The 17,660-nt window shown below is 37.1% G+C and overlaps 1 protein-coding gene across 1 annotated transcript in view; it reads right to left on the bottom strand.

The window, feature by feature from the left end:
- LOC122843380 (dolichyl-diphosphooligosaccharide--protein glycosyltransferase subunit STT3B) overlaps window positions 1-17,660 on the bottom strand; it is a 113,461-nt gene that overhangs the window by 58,924 nt on the left and 36,877 nt on the right. Inside the window, exon 2 of the mRNA XM_044138063.1 lies at window positions 6,508-6,616. Coding sequence (XP_043993998.1) covers window positions 6,508-6,616 — 109 coding nt within the window. The remainder of the gene's footprint in view (window positions 1-6,507; window positions 6,617-17,660) is intronic.

A 17,660-nucleotide genomic window follows, 5' to 3' on the forward strand; every position in this document is an offset into this window, starting at 1 on the left:
CATTCTACCACAAACAAACATATTTTTATCATTAATGATAAATGACTCACTATTGCTGCCAATCTTAAGCAAAATGTGTATTTCTAGAAGTTACCTCATTATGAGGTCTCCACTGCATTTCTTAAAGGTATTAAACTAGAGGTTCATGATAAAATGCAAGATGCCAATAGCATCTTACCTTGAAGCATTGACAGGCCACCAGACCGTGCTGGTCTAGGCTGTTCATTAGAAAATAAGCCCACATTTTCTGCCAATGTGAGCTGCCCTTTAGTGTACTTTCCTCAATGACAAGAGTGCACACTAAAGAGTGTTACAGCAATATGGCAGCAAAAGCCAAAAACAAGGAGTAGATTTTTGAGTTTCTGACTGGCCCAGCAGGTAAAAAAAAACTGTCCAAATCGGTTATTAGCCAATTTCTCAGTTCACTGCTGACGAATAGAAGAGGTGGTATAAGCAACTGGAAAAACAGCATTTGGAAAAACTTTTTAACTGATGTTTTCAAGGCAAATGCTCTTAACTACATTATGGTTAGAACTGAGGAAAAACCCAACTCTCCTCCATGTTTTAAAAGCATAGACTTAATGCAAATGAAAGCTCTCACACAACCATTTTATGACTTTGAAAGCAGCGTGGGAGGTGAGGTAAATACCATGTCTCTAAAGCATGCTTATGTTCAAAAATGATTTGGCTCAGTCATGCAAACAGAGCTGCATTTTCTCAATTAACCTACACACTAAATAAGTGAGCTGCCATAAGAGTGCTCCAATGTAAAGTCGCTGTTAGTGGTCTGAGCCATTTTTAGGCCAAACATCATCTGTCTTTTGCTTCTCATTTCACTGGACTACAAAAGTCAACCTTCACATCTGGGAAATTAAATGACCATTTGTTTAGAGCTTATTTGGTTTATATGTAGAATATTTGAGATTACATATGACTTGAACTCAGTCTAACTTTTGGTAAACTGTAGACTTAATGATTCTTCAGATCCACCTTTATCATGGTTTTGCTACATCTTTATGCACCGTTTCTTGGAAGCAGTACAACTTTGCATAGATTAGCATGTTACAGGGAGATATTTGCATTTGGCATGACCATAAGAATGACCCTCCTTCCTGGCATCAAAATGTCTGTGCTCCCTATATGGCAATACGCCATTCGCCATCTGGCACTGCACTCCTGCCAAGTCAACTGGGAGTTCTCGAAGACCTTTTTATATTCACATGCTTTTAGACTTTGTTTTCAAGGAAAGTATGCAAACACAAAATTACAGATTTTTAAATCGTACGCATAAATAAATACAAAAACATTAGATTGTTAATGGCTATAGAAAAGCAGCTCAATAGAGATCAAATGAAAAATGCTCATTTTCACAGTGAGTGACACTGAATGGCCCTGATTCACATAAATCCTTTTTCAAAGAAACTACATAAAGCCGAGCCTCAATGCACCACACATCCTCAAAAATAAAACTTACTTTTACAGTCAGTTAAAGTACTTTTGATAGGTTTGTAAAACAACACACCTTGTATGTAAACTGATGAGTAGCACAGTACATTCATCTTTTCAAGCTGTATACTGGTCATTGTTTTAAGAGTCAAGAAACATTTGGAGAGCAAGCAGAAATTGTGTTGAAAACAATCATATTTTATCAATATAAAAAAAAATCCATGAATAATATGATGTCTAAAGTTGCTCTCCAACAAACCAAGACTTGTTTGCAAACCAAGCTGTGGGAGTCTGGTCAATACAGGATACAGTGATTCTTTTCAAACCTGTTCTATTTCAGAGCGGCTGATAAAATCTTTCAAGGCTTGGGTTCAGTGTCTTGTTCTATCATTGTGCACAAGCAATTAGTGGTAAAACGCCACTTGACATTTGCTAACCTCTTTAACTCAAGGTTTCTTTTTAAAGAAATCTGCTTGAATATGACATGACTTTTACAACATGGTTTATTTGAATTACTCTTGTATAGAAATAAAAGTGATCCAGAGCACAGTCCAGAGGTCTAAAAATCAATACAGCACACAAAAGTAAAAAATAAATAAAGAAATACACCTAAAATATGCCCTTTGTGATGTGAACATCCCTTTGAAAGTATTCAGTTGCAATCCAAACCCTCCAGCCAACTGAAGTACAGGATCTGACATTTGATGACATGCCAAAAAAAAAAAAAAGGAAAAATGAAGCACAGAAGTTTTTAGTTGATAAAACTTCAGGCAAACCTTCCAAATGAGTCATTGTAGCACAATTCGACACAATCATTTGAAATTCCAAAGAATGTTTTTCTTGGCTTCTTCTTTCCCCATTTATATCTTATCACAAATAGTCATTCCATCGTATAATTGTTTTTGCACCAAAATAAAAGTATAGGAAGCATGGGAAAAAAAATACTCTGACTCCAAAACTGAATGCTTCAATCCAGAGCCCAGACAAAAGGCAGTTTCTCAGGAGACCGTTGGAAAATGAAGATGATTGAAACGTCCATCAAACCATCAGAGCCAAAAGAATATATTGGTGTTTACATAAATTACAAAACCATGATCATTCCCCAAACACAGCAAGGTAAATTAATTTGCTGCAAAGTAATGAAATGTCAAATTGCAAAGTTAGACACCATTAGGAAAACAGAAAAGGCTGAAAACCATCAGGTATCACTTCATTTAGCTTCTTAGTGTGAAAATGGTAGAAAATGTTTGTCATTTAGACAAGGCCCATTAAGTAAATATGTAATCTGTTTATCGGTTGACACACAACCTTTGTTTGAACTTATTTTGTTGCTTGCGTTATATACCTGATGCCCCTCAGCACTGCCAATGAGTTTTCACTTAAATTTGGTACAAGAAGACATACATTCATGTTGTCTAATTTATAACATCTTGTATGAATACAAAAAAATAATTTTAGCTCATTTTAAAAGATTGTTTTTAGTTGTTTTTCCTTTTTCTTTTTTTAGATAGTTAGGCTTGGTTTATTTACTAAAATGCTAATGCTTAAACGTAGATTGACTTAATTAACTTTAATGCAATATCAAGTCAGAGTATTGTTTCAGAGAAGTATCGGGACATTACAAAAACAAAAACATGTCCTTGTTTAAACCAACAATACATTTTTATGTTCATCCAAAATTTCAGCTTAACTGCTGAAGGTCATTTTCCAAAGCAAGAACATCCCTAATATTTATGAATGATAAACAGATAAGAGCAAGAGTTCCCTTTTACATTCTGAACCTCACGTCTGAATGTCCTCTACTTGCATGCTAATTTTAATTTTAATGTCCAAGAGAAAAAGGAAAATACTTTTAATGCTTAACTAAATTTGTGCAGAGATCAGTCCAGCACAAACTAATCTGCGCCACATGATTAATGTGTAAATTATTCAGCAATTCTTTCTAAGAAGAAATTAGACATATGAATTAAACTGTGCAGCATGGAAACAGGCAATAGTTGTTTAATTTCTGCAAAAGAAAACAACTCACTGTGCGACAAAGATGGTCTGAAAATATCATGAAAATTAAGTTAGGACTAAACATGTTCTAATTGTAATTACCTGTCTAATCACGAGTTTCAGCTTGAGCCCTGTGGGAACAGAGACCTAAACCAAGTAGCCATGAACTGTAACAGAACCAATAAATCCATTATTATTAGATAGCTTTGCAAATGCAATTACCAGTAGCTGATTATAACCGCTCACAACAAATGAGGACCTTTGAATTCCAGCTCTTTGAGAATTTCTCACACATTATGGGGAATATGTCAGTATACATCCTGACTATATCTGATTGTTGCAAAGTAACGCCAGCTCAGTGATGAACATCATTAACATGCCTCACCATCTTTATGTGAGGAAACGATGCTAGAGAGTCCGATTACAAAACTCCATCTGATCGTTTGAGCTGGACTCTGTTGCCAACACGTTGAGAAACATTTTCACATTTATCTTGCACTGAGGACTTCAGATTATACACTCATGCTGCATCATTAAGGAGTGCAATTAGAGCTCAAGAGTGTAACCCCGCTGCATTCATGAAACACGGTGGGAAAGAAAGGTAGCAGGTGGCGTTATAATAGATGGAGGGAGGTGAATAGACCTAAGGTATTTAACACAGATAAGCCTCGTAGCTCGCTGGTAGCTGAGTTGATGTTGGGAGAGCAAATGCGAAGAAGACCGAAAGCAAGAAACAACATGCTGAATTCATAAAAGGACTTCAACTGGTGAACATCTAAACATGAAAAATGCAAAAAAGACATCTAAAAGACATTCTCTTATAGAAATTATTTTATTCCTAGCTTGGCTAAATAGAAAAGGATCAGACTGATAAAGCATAAACCAAGAAAAAAAGGTTTATAGTGTGAATAAATATATGGTTTTAAATGTATGTCTGTCTATTCAGATTTGATTACATACCAAAGTGATAAAAGAGTGAGAGTATTAGCGGGCTTATAGGAATGTATCCACATTCACTAGGGGGCTGAATGAATGTGCTGCTCAGATCTGTGAAAAGTTTCTGATCCACCTTTGAATTATTTAGATTTTCAAGAATACAGACTTATCTGTTTTTCAGCAATACCACTTCAAGACTTTCACAGAACTCTGTTGCTGTTTTGTTTTTCGTTCAAGTCCAATACCTGGATGTCTGACGGCATTTTCACAAGCAGACTGTCGAGAAAAAACAAACAAACAAAAAAAAAAAAAAAAGAAACTTTGCTTCTCCTCTCCCCATTGCCTTCATAAGAAGAAAACAACTCCAGAACATAAAAAAAACCCACACCATTTGGTCTGGTTAAAATGGAGTTTCTGCACCAACAGAAAGCTCCCCAAAGAGCACTTAGGTAAAAACAAAATATCTCAATAGAGTTTGAAGCATATCAATAAAAATAGTTTAGGAAATTTCACAAGGACAAATGAAGCACCAGCAGGCTGATAAACTGTACAACAATTTAACCGCATCTAAAAGCCCTGCTCTTAAGAAATCTGAAAATATTGCAAGGAAAAGCAACATGCTTTAGCTGAGCCATTTACCGGATGTTATGTTTGCAACTAATAGCACTTTGCTGGTGCCAGACTCCTATTCCAACCTTTGGAAGCAGAGTTGTAGATCCATCTAAAATAAAAAATAAAGGAAAATAAATAAAGAAAATGCAAATTCCCCACACTGTCTGAAATAGTTTCAGGGCAAAAACATAAGCATGTTCTTTAAGGAAATATTACATGACATTATCTGAGACAGAATTATTGTTTTAGCTTTGCTACTTTTTAAAAACCTTCATGAAAAAGTCACAAAGAAACACTTTCAAAGATATTTAAAACTCTACAAAATGTTAGGTACAAGGTACAAAAAGTACAAGATCTGACTACTTGGACTCTAAAGATGAGATTCAACCTTTTTTTTTTTTTTTTTTTAAGGAGACACTCAGACTTTTCCTTACTTTTCCAACTTCAAAGTTGAGCCTGAAGTTTTTCTATTCTACTATTTCTGAGTATGTCAGCTGGCTTGTAGAACAGAAAGTCAGACTCAGATCAGACCCGCGTATCCATCAAATGCTCAGAGATGTAATCATCAGTCTTGAACTTCACCAGGACTCATGTTCAAATTAGACCTCAATAAACCAGTGTCACAATAACATAAATCAAAGTAAATACAGCTAAATAAAAAAAAACACCTAAGTATTTGGTAGAAAAAACTTCTGACTTTGAAGAAAATAATATGAAGATTTGATACATATGATCTTACTTTTTACAGTGAAAGTAGCTATTTGACTCACCAAAAGCTATTTCTAGGCATCATCTGATTCAATGTCGGACTAAGAATCAAGGTCATGCTTCTTTTGATACAGATGTTAATATCTCCCTGTTAATGCATTTTTCACAATTTTGCAAGGAAGAAAAGGGAATGCAAAGAAAGAACAACAAGAATAGAAAATGACACAAGGGAGGAAGTAAAAAGAAAACAAGGAAGGAAAAAAACAGACTGAAAAGAGAAACTGGTACACAAACAATAAAACCAAAAAGATAAACATGAAGGAAGCAACTTTCATTTAAAACAAATGGGTGAGCCAACAAAGTCTTGAAATACACTTATTTCTCTCCACTATTATTTTTTCTTCCATACTTAATCTATGCCTGGAAAATAACTTAATAAAATGTTCTACTGTTCTGGACTCCATAGGAGCCCTGGTTATAAAAACAAATTGACAATGACATAAATATTGCAGTAACTTTTTTTTAGGGCAGAGCAAACTTCATGATATTGTTATATGGGAAGCAACCTCTGGTGCACTTTTTTTTTCCCAGAAGGAAAAAGAGAATGTAGACTCCTTACTCTGAAATCTCATTCCTACCTCATCTGCTCACACAAAACAAGAGCACTGGAGCCCACTTTCCTCAGCCAGACAAATTCAGATCAAAACAACTTTATGGGCATCGTTAAATGCAGCGCTGGATGCAATAAACAGAAGAAGAAAAGCTGAGTTTTACAGCATGATTGATTCGTTTCAAACAGACACTCACTGTTCCACCAACAATCCTGCCCAGGGGGTACCAGGCTCTTTCATCAAACCAGTTGAGGAACTCATAGAAGCCATTGGTGGTGAGATGATGGGTTGATCTGTAGTTGAACCTGAAGCAACACAACAAAAGCAGAAGACAGAGATGGGTTATTGCAATGCATAATGTAGTTGACACGCTCCGTTAGGATCAAATCGTCTTACGCAGAGATGAAAGCAAAAACATGAAGCAACACAAAACAGATTATTTTATTCTGATTTTAAGAGGGATCTAAGGAATATTAAACAGTTTTGACTTGTTCGAAGTGAAACCACTAATTTCCTCCATTCACAATCTGAGCCTTTGTAGTGATTCCAAAAGCTCAGAGGTCAGGCTTTGGTTACAAGATCAGATGGTTTTACTCGGGATGTGACAACAACATTAAACAGGTCTCAGTTTTCCCTCCTAATTCAATGAGTCAACCAGGACGTAGGAATAAATGTCAGCGATTTCACTTACAACATGTTGGAACGCTGTCAAACAGGTGAGAGAAAGAGCTGACAGTCTTCTGAAAACTGCTGCAGAAGAACTCAGCGGTAGCTCCTTCGCCACAAAGCTAATTAATTTGGGATGCATTGTGGTTCGAGCGCAGGCTCAAATGGATGGGGGAAAATACTCCAGGTGCAAAACAGAGAGAAGTCAGCTAAAGGCCAATTACCTGGGAGGTGTATATCAGAGTGAGTATAACTTTGTCTGTGAAGAAAAAGCTGTTTTGCACCAGAGAAATTCTTTGATTCAGATTTCATCGAGTCTTATTTAATCATCCCATGAGGTAATGCTGCGCTGAGGAGATCAAGGGGCTGCTGAGCGCGGCAAAAGAAGCTTATTTTATATCATTATCCTCAGTCAAACTGAAGAAACGCTTACACCGAACATAGGGTCACCTGTGAAGGTTTAGCTACTTTACCACCACAAACATCACCATACTCCGTCTGATGAGATCACATTTATTCAACCTCCCCATTGCTTTCTGAATCAGCACTTTGCAGACAGACTCCTTCCCACTCAAACAATACTGACTTATTCCCTTTGATGTAACAACGACATACACTCGTTAGCACATGCTATCCGACAAAGTATTATGCTTTATGTGCACTGTAGCTAATACAGGGTTTATGCAGGTTTCATAACTCAAGTGTAAGACTTAAGATATTTACTAAGACCATTATTAATGAAATTTAAGAAAGTCATGTAATAGATACAAATTTACACTTGCTCATGATACACAAAATAACAAGCTAGCTAGGATATTTTAGCAGCTAATCAGCGGAACAAATTCACTGGGAACCCCGTTCTCGTCTCTAAAACTCCCAGATTTTCTTTCCAGCGTTGCTCCGTGTTTACAGTAACTGCGTCCATCTTCCCATCAATAGTCTCTGATCCATGCCTGCTTCAGAAAAGCTACCCGTAACATGACGTTCTTATTTTGTTATGAACTTCTACAACATTACCTTGCAATAAAATACAAAGCAGCCACAGGCAACACTTAATTTGCTTAAAGGAAATAAACAAAATTCTATTTAAAAGTAATCAAAAATCCAACAGAAGTAGAAGTAATATTGTAAAAAGCTATTAAAATCTGTTAATAGTGCTTTTCCTTTGGGTTTTTGCTGGCATTCCTCAACAACCCGAGGCCTGAGACTCTGACAGAATAACCCACTCCCACCCTAGCTGCAACTGGAGCTACTCAAAAGAAAAATGCAGACATAGTAGTTCAGTCTTATGGTAGAATAAAAATTACATTTCTCCATCAACTTTCTGCATGTCCATGCAGATGATCTAATGACCTCAAAATTATGAGAAGCCCCTACATATGGTGCATGTTTCTTAGATATTGCAGCTGGAAAAAACAAATCAATATAACCCTAGAATGTGAGAAAGCATGAAATGGAGTCAGCCAGGTGTGAGAGCGCTTCCACAGAGACGCTCTGGAAGTAGATGGAACTAGTCAGGTTCTTCAGCCTCATTGTTCAGCGGTTGTCAAATCAGTGGGGCATAAACACAGCCAATTCAAAGCAAAGTCTCTAAAGAGACAACTTTGCTCAGTGCCAAGCAAAATCTGCAAAACCCATTTTCCATTGATCTCATGGACAGCTGAACAGATTGGTTCATCCATGCCCCTGTCACGTCGATGGGACTGATAACGCAGCTCTGCTGGGCACATTAGCAATTTAATGCATAGCTGCCTATGTGGTTTCAGGCCACAAAGCCTTTGATGACTAGCAGCCTCTCTTAGCGCCAGCGAAGATGAGCAACACTAATACAACAACACTCCTGGGTGGATGTTTGAAAGGAGAAAGATGAAGCTTATATAAACTCTGTACATAAAAGCAAAGAGCAGAAATATGGAGTGGCTTAGCTTCGCCTCCCTTTCAGACATCTCCGAGGGCTGATTCACTGATTAACAGCTTCCTGGTAAGATGAGGTCGTCATTATCAGCGTGACTAAATGAGCTTCATCACTACTTACAAGCTACAGTATGCCTTTATTCAATGTCAGCTGCATAAGTGCATCGTAGTTCTCTCCCCTTTATTATGAGCCACACATGCAACTAAAGTGAAAGATCTGCAGATGACCTCAACGATAAGAGACGGAGAAACCAAAACCCAAGCTGAGACACCAACTAGAGCTGAGCATTATGGGTACCAACGTTGGTCTTTTTTCCCCCCGTTAGGATCGCAACATTAACGTGTGTACAATAAATCCTGCCAAGGGCAGGATGTAATGTTTAGACCAATCTTTGTTCCATCAGTGTAGTCCCCACCTTAGAACAACTTAATCTAGCCAACAACTGTTCAGTCTGGATGCTGATGCCTACAGAAAATGCTAATTAAGTAACTTTCAGTATCAGGGAGGTGTTTACAAGGGAAGTCAGAGGAAGCACAGAAAATTAGGAAGCTTTTTAAAAGGAATGTATTTTTATGTCACGTCAGATCATTCAGAGTGCAAAAACAGTGAAAGATAGAGCAAAGAATAGAAATAAAATAGAGTACTAAAGTTTCTTTGCTTTACACTCTGAACTCTGACCCCATTTGCACTTTGCACTAACATGCATCCCAATTGATCTAGTCATATCTGGACAGTGCTAAATAAACTAAATAGTAAATTACCAATTACAATTGGCAAAAATGTTTAGAAATATTGATTTATCTTGACAGGAATAACCTGCAGTTGATGCTTATGAGCCACCATAAGCTAAAATTATCTTTGGGATTGTTACTTTTCCACATTTATTCACTTTTAGACGCCATAGAACAGCAAAGATATGAACATCAGAGATCCAAAACAATATATTATCAAAGGAGTATTCGTGTCGTGGTACCATAGAATTGCACAAAAATCCATGAGGGACGGCGGAGTCCCTGCTCGAAATCCTGTGAAAGAGGTGTATGGCGCCTCGTGCCAGAAGCTCTTTGAAAGTCTGTTTACATCGTTTTAAACTGTGTGATTGTGAGCGTGAGTGGGAATAAAAATAGCAATAGGTATTTTGTTCCATATAACACAGTAGGAGTGTGGGGCGTGCTGTGATGGCGCAGGGTGTTAGCACGCCCCACGTTTGGAGGCCTTAGTCCTCGACGCAGACGTCGCGGGTTTGACTCCCGGTCCCGACGACCTTTGCCTCACCCTCTTTCCTGTCTGCCTACTGTCGCAAAAATATGAGCCACCTTTGGAGAAAAAACATGGAAAAAACAAAACAAAAAAACAGTAGAAGTGTAACAGGTAAACCTTTTATGGATGCAAACTCGACTAAAAACCAACCTTTTTAGGATTGTATTTAAAAAGTAATCAATTACAAATTTATTGATGGAACTTGACTTATTGTCGTGTTTTGATAATTGATTCTATGTTGCATTGTGTTTGTGTTTGATTTGATGTAAAGCACTTTGAAATGCCTTGCTGCTGAAATATGCTATACAAATAAAATTTGATTTGATTGACTATAGTGATGCAAAGTCACAGCTATTCAATCAAGTCTAAACAGACTGCAATGAATTTGTAAAATATATACCTTCATTATTATCATGCTGTAAAAAAAATGTTATATATTAAACTTTTGCATCAGTAACACCTAAGCCTACTGCAAATACACAAACGTGTTAAGACAGTCTCCCTCAGGTCTTACCTGGAACAGACCGTACGTTCCGAGGAATTCACTGTGTCAGGACAGTGTTAAATACATGAACACAGTGAAAACGCATCGAGGATGTTTCCTTTAGAGGTGGCCTGGGTCATTTCTGTCTGCTTTAGTTAAGCAATCTGAATGCAAACCATCCAGGGACACATTAAAAGGACCACCCACCAACTGGCTGAGACTCCATTCAAGTAACAGATTCGCCTACACAGCTTTTAGATAATAAAAAAAGAAAACAAACGGCATCAATTAAAGCAGCGAAAATCAATTTAACAGGTAAACATATCTCCCCAACAAGTACAGTTTATTAAAGTTTTGGAGCTGACTGAAGGCACATTCACATTTACAGAGACGTGCAGCTGAGTTATCGACCACTGTACTGTTTTCTGGGTTTAACTCCCTACGGGCTGAGGGTGAGTTTTGTAAAATCCACCATTATTTATTCATAACTCAGAAATGGGTTTTAAGCTAAATATCTAAGCTAAAAATTAGGCTGATAATTGCAAGTCCAGATACCAGGGCACTGTTTCACAGTGTCCACTCACACAAAACATTTTTATGTTTTATATGCCCATTCTTTAGGAGCAACAGGCCAAGTGAGAACAGCCAGTCAATTGTTTATCATCATCAGATATCGGAAATTTGGCAAAATCTTCATCTCTCTAGTCACCAACCTTTTTCTCTACACCTGATATTAGATCCCAGAGCCCAAGATGCTCATAGAGAGAATAATGTTTTTTAATCAGCTAATCCCATCAACCTAATATTCAACAATATTTAATGGCGCTTTCCTAATTTTCCCAGACAACAATGTGAACTCTATAAACTAAACTGCATCACATAAACAACATTTTTCTGTGAGTCGAGGCATTTATTTAAGTGTCTGGAGAAACTTCCATTTAAAAACAACTCTGCCACTCAATATTGGGGTTTCTATGTTGGAAAATATCTCATTTGAGAGCTGTCTGGATTTTCAGGGTAAATTACACCACAAGCCCAACTCATCCGGCATTTTGATCTCCTCTCAACTTCAAATCAGGCTCGATTTTCTGTACCTCTGAAGGAAGAAGCCAACAATCCTGGAGCAATTTCTTTTTGCTTTACAGTGCACAGCAAATTTTCGTGAGGATTTACAGGGGATAAGGCACATTTATTGAAACAATTTAATCAAGTGTTAGAGTTTCAAACCAATCGGTACAAAATTCGCTGTTTTAGGGTCACAGCTTCTCCAGGTTTTATTTGTCTAGCTTTGATTATATTGTCAACAAGTTATTGGTGGAAACAAAGTTTACTATATTTCAAGTAATACTGTCCAGCTAAGAAAAAGCATTTTATATGAGAAAATCTACAAATCAAACTAAGTCAAACAATTAGATCAATCATGACAGTTTCTTCTATGTTCACAGGAAAAAGCCACTCAAATCTGATCGCATTTTTTTTTTTTTTTGCATTTTTCTAGCCCCCCACCCAAAAAAATCCAAAATGTGTCACTTCCATATGTTGGAATAAATCCATGTGTCCTGAAAGTGCCTTCACTCTGAATCGTTGTGTTGCATTTTATTTGACTTAAAATTCATTTATACACGGCGGAATCCATCGTTACTTCCCCAGACATTGTGCTGCTGTGTGACGTCTCCGGTCTTCTGCGGTTGTGCATCGTAAATCGTTCAGGCAAAAGCCTCATTGCAGTCACGTTTTTATAGTAGTATGACCATACAAAAATGCTGCACAGATGTAAACTTTGATTACTACAAATTGATACATTTTTTAAATACTAAGACACCTAGAAACTATGTCCATTGTGAAGACAGAAAGTCATTAAATATAAACTATGAAATGTAGCACGTAATTCTCCAGAATCAGATATTTTCAACCTTTTTGTAAGACAATCATGGATAAAGTCTCAAAATGCAAACTTTACTAACTTCTTTCCTATTTCCACACTTCAAATACAAGAAAATCAAACTCCCTGCTTTTCAGGACTGCATAGAAACTTCTGCACAATAAGGGCAAAACTAGAAAAAGAGCAAACCCATTAATGAAGGAAACAAAAACAAAAAATCACTAGAGTAAATAAACCGTCATTCTGTAGTAATCATCATTGGAATAAACACAATGGTTTCCAACATAGGTTTGGTAAATGAACCAGCTGGCCTTAGTAATACAAGCAGATGGTTGGGTTTTTGTCAAATGTTGAGATCTAACATCAGCTCAGCATGCAGAGCTAACAATGCATGCTCAAAAGAAAAGCATCATCTCTAAAAGACTCAGAAAGAAGATTTTATTTAAGTCACATTAGCATAATAAGTTCTACTGTCTCTACGCTCTAATTGCAAGTAGAACAGCCTATAAAAAAACAGCAGCTTTCAATGAGCAGTTCATTTCTTCCAGTAGCTCTGCGTTCTGACAGTCAGCATATACATTCTCACATTCATCACTTTGGTGTGTATGAAAAATGAGGTTGGCAGGAAGGGGATTACACACTTTCAAAATAGACCATTCTGAGGCATCTCTTAGTCTAGGTGGTAGGTTCCCTGTAGATCAATATTCTGTCGTTTATTCATATTCCAGTGACTGACGTGTATGATACTTATGACTTATGACTGGATCTGTTTTAGTAAACAAACTGCTATTGACAGCCTAATTATTATTTTACCCATACATGAAGGCTCTTGGTTAGACCTATGCACAAGCAGCTTGGGAGTATCTGTCACAGATTTTTAAAGCCTTTGAAGTGATACGGTGATGACACAAACATGCTTATTAGCACATGTTGTGCTGCAACATTTGAGGGGATTATTTTTGCCTATAGCTGATGAGGAACCATTTAAAATAACTAGAATGTCCTCTCACACACATTTATTTTATGCTTTTTTTAAGACACCCCAATACTGTGAGACTGGCTTTTTTTTCTTAAGGTAATCAAACATTAGAATCTCAGACCGGACCCTGTCTAAGGTATTGCAGGATCTTTTGATTTCAGTTAAAACGAAAATATAAAACTGTGACATTTACCAAAGAAATGGATACTTGGATTCTTTCCTTCAGGGAAAATGCTGGCAAACTTAATGTTCTGCAAGAAGGGCTTTTTTTTTTAAACAGAAGGGAGACTTACAATTTATTATAAGACAAAATTTTCTCCCTTTAACAACTATAAATGATTTAACCCATTTTTATGCAATAAAGCACCAATGTGCTGGCTACACTGCAAAAAAATATATGGAGCAAAACATTCTAAGAAAATCTAAAGATAATGCACAATTTTTTGGCATCACACGTCATTATTAAGAAAAGTAAAACTTGTATTTTATTTAGTATTACCGGGAAATCATTCAGGCAACTTTTATCAATGATTCAAACATTTGGTGATCTGCAGGTCATCTAGTCAAATCTCAGCATGAACCTGAATAATTTTAATGTTTTTAAGATATACTAGTTGTAGAAGAGATACCTCAAGGTTTAGTTCTGCACACACTGCATTATTCTGTAACGATTTCAAAAGAAGTTGTTAAACTTTAAAATGGGCAGAGGAACTTCACTTCACAGGACAAAATAGTGAAGTGTAATTTGCAGGTACCTGCAAGAGTTTAGGGGGTTGTTGAAGTTGTTAGAAATTACAAAAGGTAAGTTTGCTGCACAGAATCATTTCACACTTCGCTGCACTTTACATTTTGATCTCAGCAGCTACAACAACATTTGGGATGTTAATAAATCAACGTCCCGACCTACTTGGCTCTCTGTGTTGTCGCAATGAGGAAGAAGCTGTCTGGTCAACTGAGTTCGATGTTGACAGCTCTGACAGCTTCATCTTTTGTAGGAAAAAAACAACCCCTAAAAGATTAGAGGGACTTTAATTTGCTAGTGTGAAAACCAGCTTGAGGCAACCAATGTCCACCAACTGTGATTTAAAAAATAAAAAATATGAATAAACCCAAAGTAAGAAAAAAACAGTACAGGTATCTTTTAGTGTGGTTGGAGTTAAGAAAGAGGTTTTATTTATTGGGTATTAAAATTCAACATCTCATTGTTAGACTGGCATTAAATCAGAAAGACACAAAAGCCTTTTATGTTCCCCATTTTTTTTTTTCATCCGTCAACCATGTAAATTAGTTTGATAAGATATAATAGGTTATCATTACAGATGGCAGCCTGAAATATGTAAATTCCTCCTAAATGAAGGAAAAATAAATATCTGTCATAGCACATCAGTGACTGAACTTCTAAAAAGGGGTTTTATTCAGCATAAAGGAGCTGTTCAGAGTGAAGGGCAGAATGGGAAGAGTTATTTCTAGGGACACGGTGGGAGCAAAGGCTCAACAATAAATGCACCTTGAAATAGCCTGTGACAAGAGGGTTCATTCCTGCTATGTCTGCTTCCAGACCATCAGCTCCTACAGAATTGTGGGCTGACGTGCGGGGAATTCATCAGAGACAGAACCGCTAGGAAACCGGGCCTTCTGTTCAGTAGCACCATTAAGAAGCGAAGCATACAATTAACCAACTGGGGTTCGGCGGGTATCGATCAGATCTCAGAGGAAACGCAACACATCTGAACTTTAAACAGTAATTGTTGTGGAGAGAATCTGATCTGAGCGGAAAAAGGTGTGGGGTGAGACTTCACCCAAAAATGTTCGTCTTGGTCCGATCACCGTTAAAAATTTGGAATATCTGAAAACATAAAGGTCAATCTGTCAGCGACTTGCTTCCCTGTGATTTCCCAGCAGCGTTGTTCCCACCTCAGACAACCAGAAGCGCAGCGCACGCTTGACGTTCTCACATAGATCCCCTCCCAGAAAAACAGATGGGAGAAAATGGCTCACTTGTGAAAAGACACAATTCAGAAGTTTTTGCAAGAAAACAGCATATTTTTATATAAACAAATATTTAGGGACATCCAATCAGATTATGGCTGACAATCTTTTTCCCTTGACAACGCTATTCACCCATTTTTCAATTGCTCCATGATTAAAAATTACTTTATTTTGAATTAGACAAATTTTTCCATTTACAAAGTAAATGTGAACATTTTGCAGCTTAAAGTATAAATTGTGCCAAAAATGTCTCCTCAATTATTACAAATAAAATTTCCATTTACAAAAAACGCAATTTCAGATGATAATGATGTGACATATATAAAGCAATTCCATTATAAAGTACAAAGTGCTCAGCATTAATGTCTTTTTGATGAGTTTTCATATCTTAAGTACTGTAATACAACTTACAATGCAATAATATTTGAGATGTAACCTAATTTTAAGCCTGAGATGAAGCTACTTTGTCTCACATGGTGGTTGGGAACAATTACAAGGAGCAGTAATATTTTACCAATACATTAATTAAAAATATGTGGAGAAATTACCAGATCCCGTCACATTTCCAAGAGAGTAATTGCGACGCCTGATAATTAAATGTCACTGAGCAGCTCAAAGCTTATAGCCAAGAAATGTCTCCATGCAAATCTTTAGATGTGTATAATTATCCTCCAAGAGGAATGGTTTACGGCATGGATGTTGCACACAGACCTAAAGGAGACTGCAAAGAGTTGTACCTCCTGTCTGTGTGAGGATCTATGAGCCCAGTCTGTATTCCAGGCTTGCTTCGCTCTGCTGGAGAAATTGCCACCTCCAGTCAGAGCTCAACAACAACCTCAGAAAAGGCTGCATGCTGAGAGCCTCCACCTTTAAAAGGCTTTCTACTCCCAGCTTTCCCATCAAACTATTATTTACAAGAAGGCTCAGGCTCCATTCATAGTAAAAATCATCAGTTATTTCCAACTACACTGCATGTTCTCTGGAGAGTTCTTGTGAAGTTCTGTTGTTTCTTTGTCATACTGGAACTTTTTGAAGTAGTTAAAAGCACTTCACTGAATACAAAATGTGGTTTTCAAACAAAATTTTCATTCATAAAAAAGAAAATTAAAATATATCCAAACCCACTGTTTGTTTTATTTATTTTTTTTTTTTTTACCAAACCTTTATCTCACCAGGTAAAACTAAAATTTATTAGAGCAGGTCCTCTTGAAGAAAGGTGAACTGACCAAGAAAAGCAGCAGCATATGTCACACTGGGCAAGACAGAAAAACAAAAATTACAAATAAATGGAGAAATTTTACATTTAAAGTGCAGGAGTTTATTTTTACATTAGCAAATTAAGAATTTATTCCCATCCAAGAAATAAGAAATGTAGTAGTAATCATTAAGGATCTACTGATTTGAAAATGTAGGCTGATATTCATATCTGATATGAATGCTGCCGTATGGCCAACAACTGATATGTCCAAATGAGGCCTGTCACGATAAACGAGAAATCGATTAATCGATAAATTAAAACTATCTACGTCATTTTAATTATCGCCGTTATCGTCTCTTCCAGCCTTTTTCTCTTTCTGTTCATGACGCTAAATGAAAAAAGGCTCAACTCCGGTGCTCTCCACTGACCCTCCCTTCCTCATTTCCTTAGTGTAATGCCCAGCGCACACTACACCATCTTAGTGCTGTCGGTGGATTGTCGGCCCATTTTCAAAATCTGAGACCACACATTAGCCGACAGAAATCCTAGATATAACGATTCCAATGGCTGGCTACAAGTCCAGCTAACTAATTTTAAAACCAGGCATTAATCAATGCTTTACTACAATCTACCTGCAACGCATGTGGCTCTAGTGTCAGCGTAACGTCCTGACTGAATGAAAATCATTATAATCTATTTATGTCACGTTAACGAAGAACAGCTGAAAAGTTACCGGGTTCATCAACCTAGCGATTTCGCTCCAACTCCTCCCCTCGTCATTTCTATATTCTTTGTACGAAATGTTTTATAACCATTAATGTTGTTTCCACATATCATCTCCAATGTCCGCTGGACTTCAGGTTGCGCCGTTTCAGCTGTTTGGGATTCCCCTCTGTAATTTCCCCTCAGAAAGCACGAGGACAATCCGCGCTTTCTGATTGGCTACCTGTCACATTCAACAGGCTGCATTAAGATC

This window comes from Gambusia affinis, linkage group LG14 (assembly GCF_019740435.1).
Source record: "Gambusia affinis linkage group LG14, SWU_Gaff_1.0, whole genome shotgun sequence".
Classification (NCBI taxonomy): Eukaryota; Metazoa; Chordata; class Actinopteri; order Cyprinodontiformes; family Poeciliidae; genus Gambusia; species Gambusia affinis.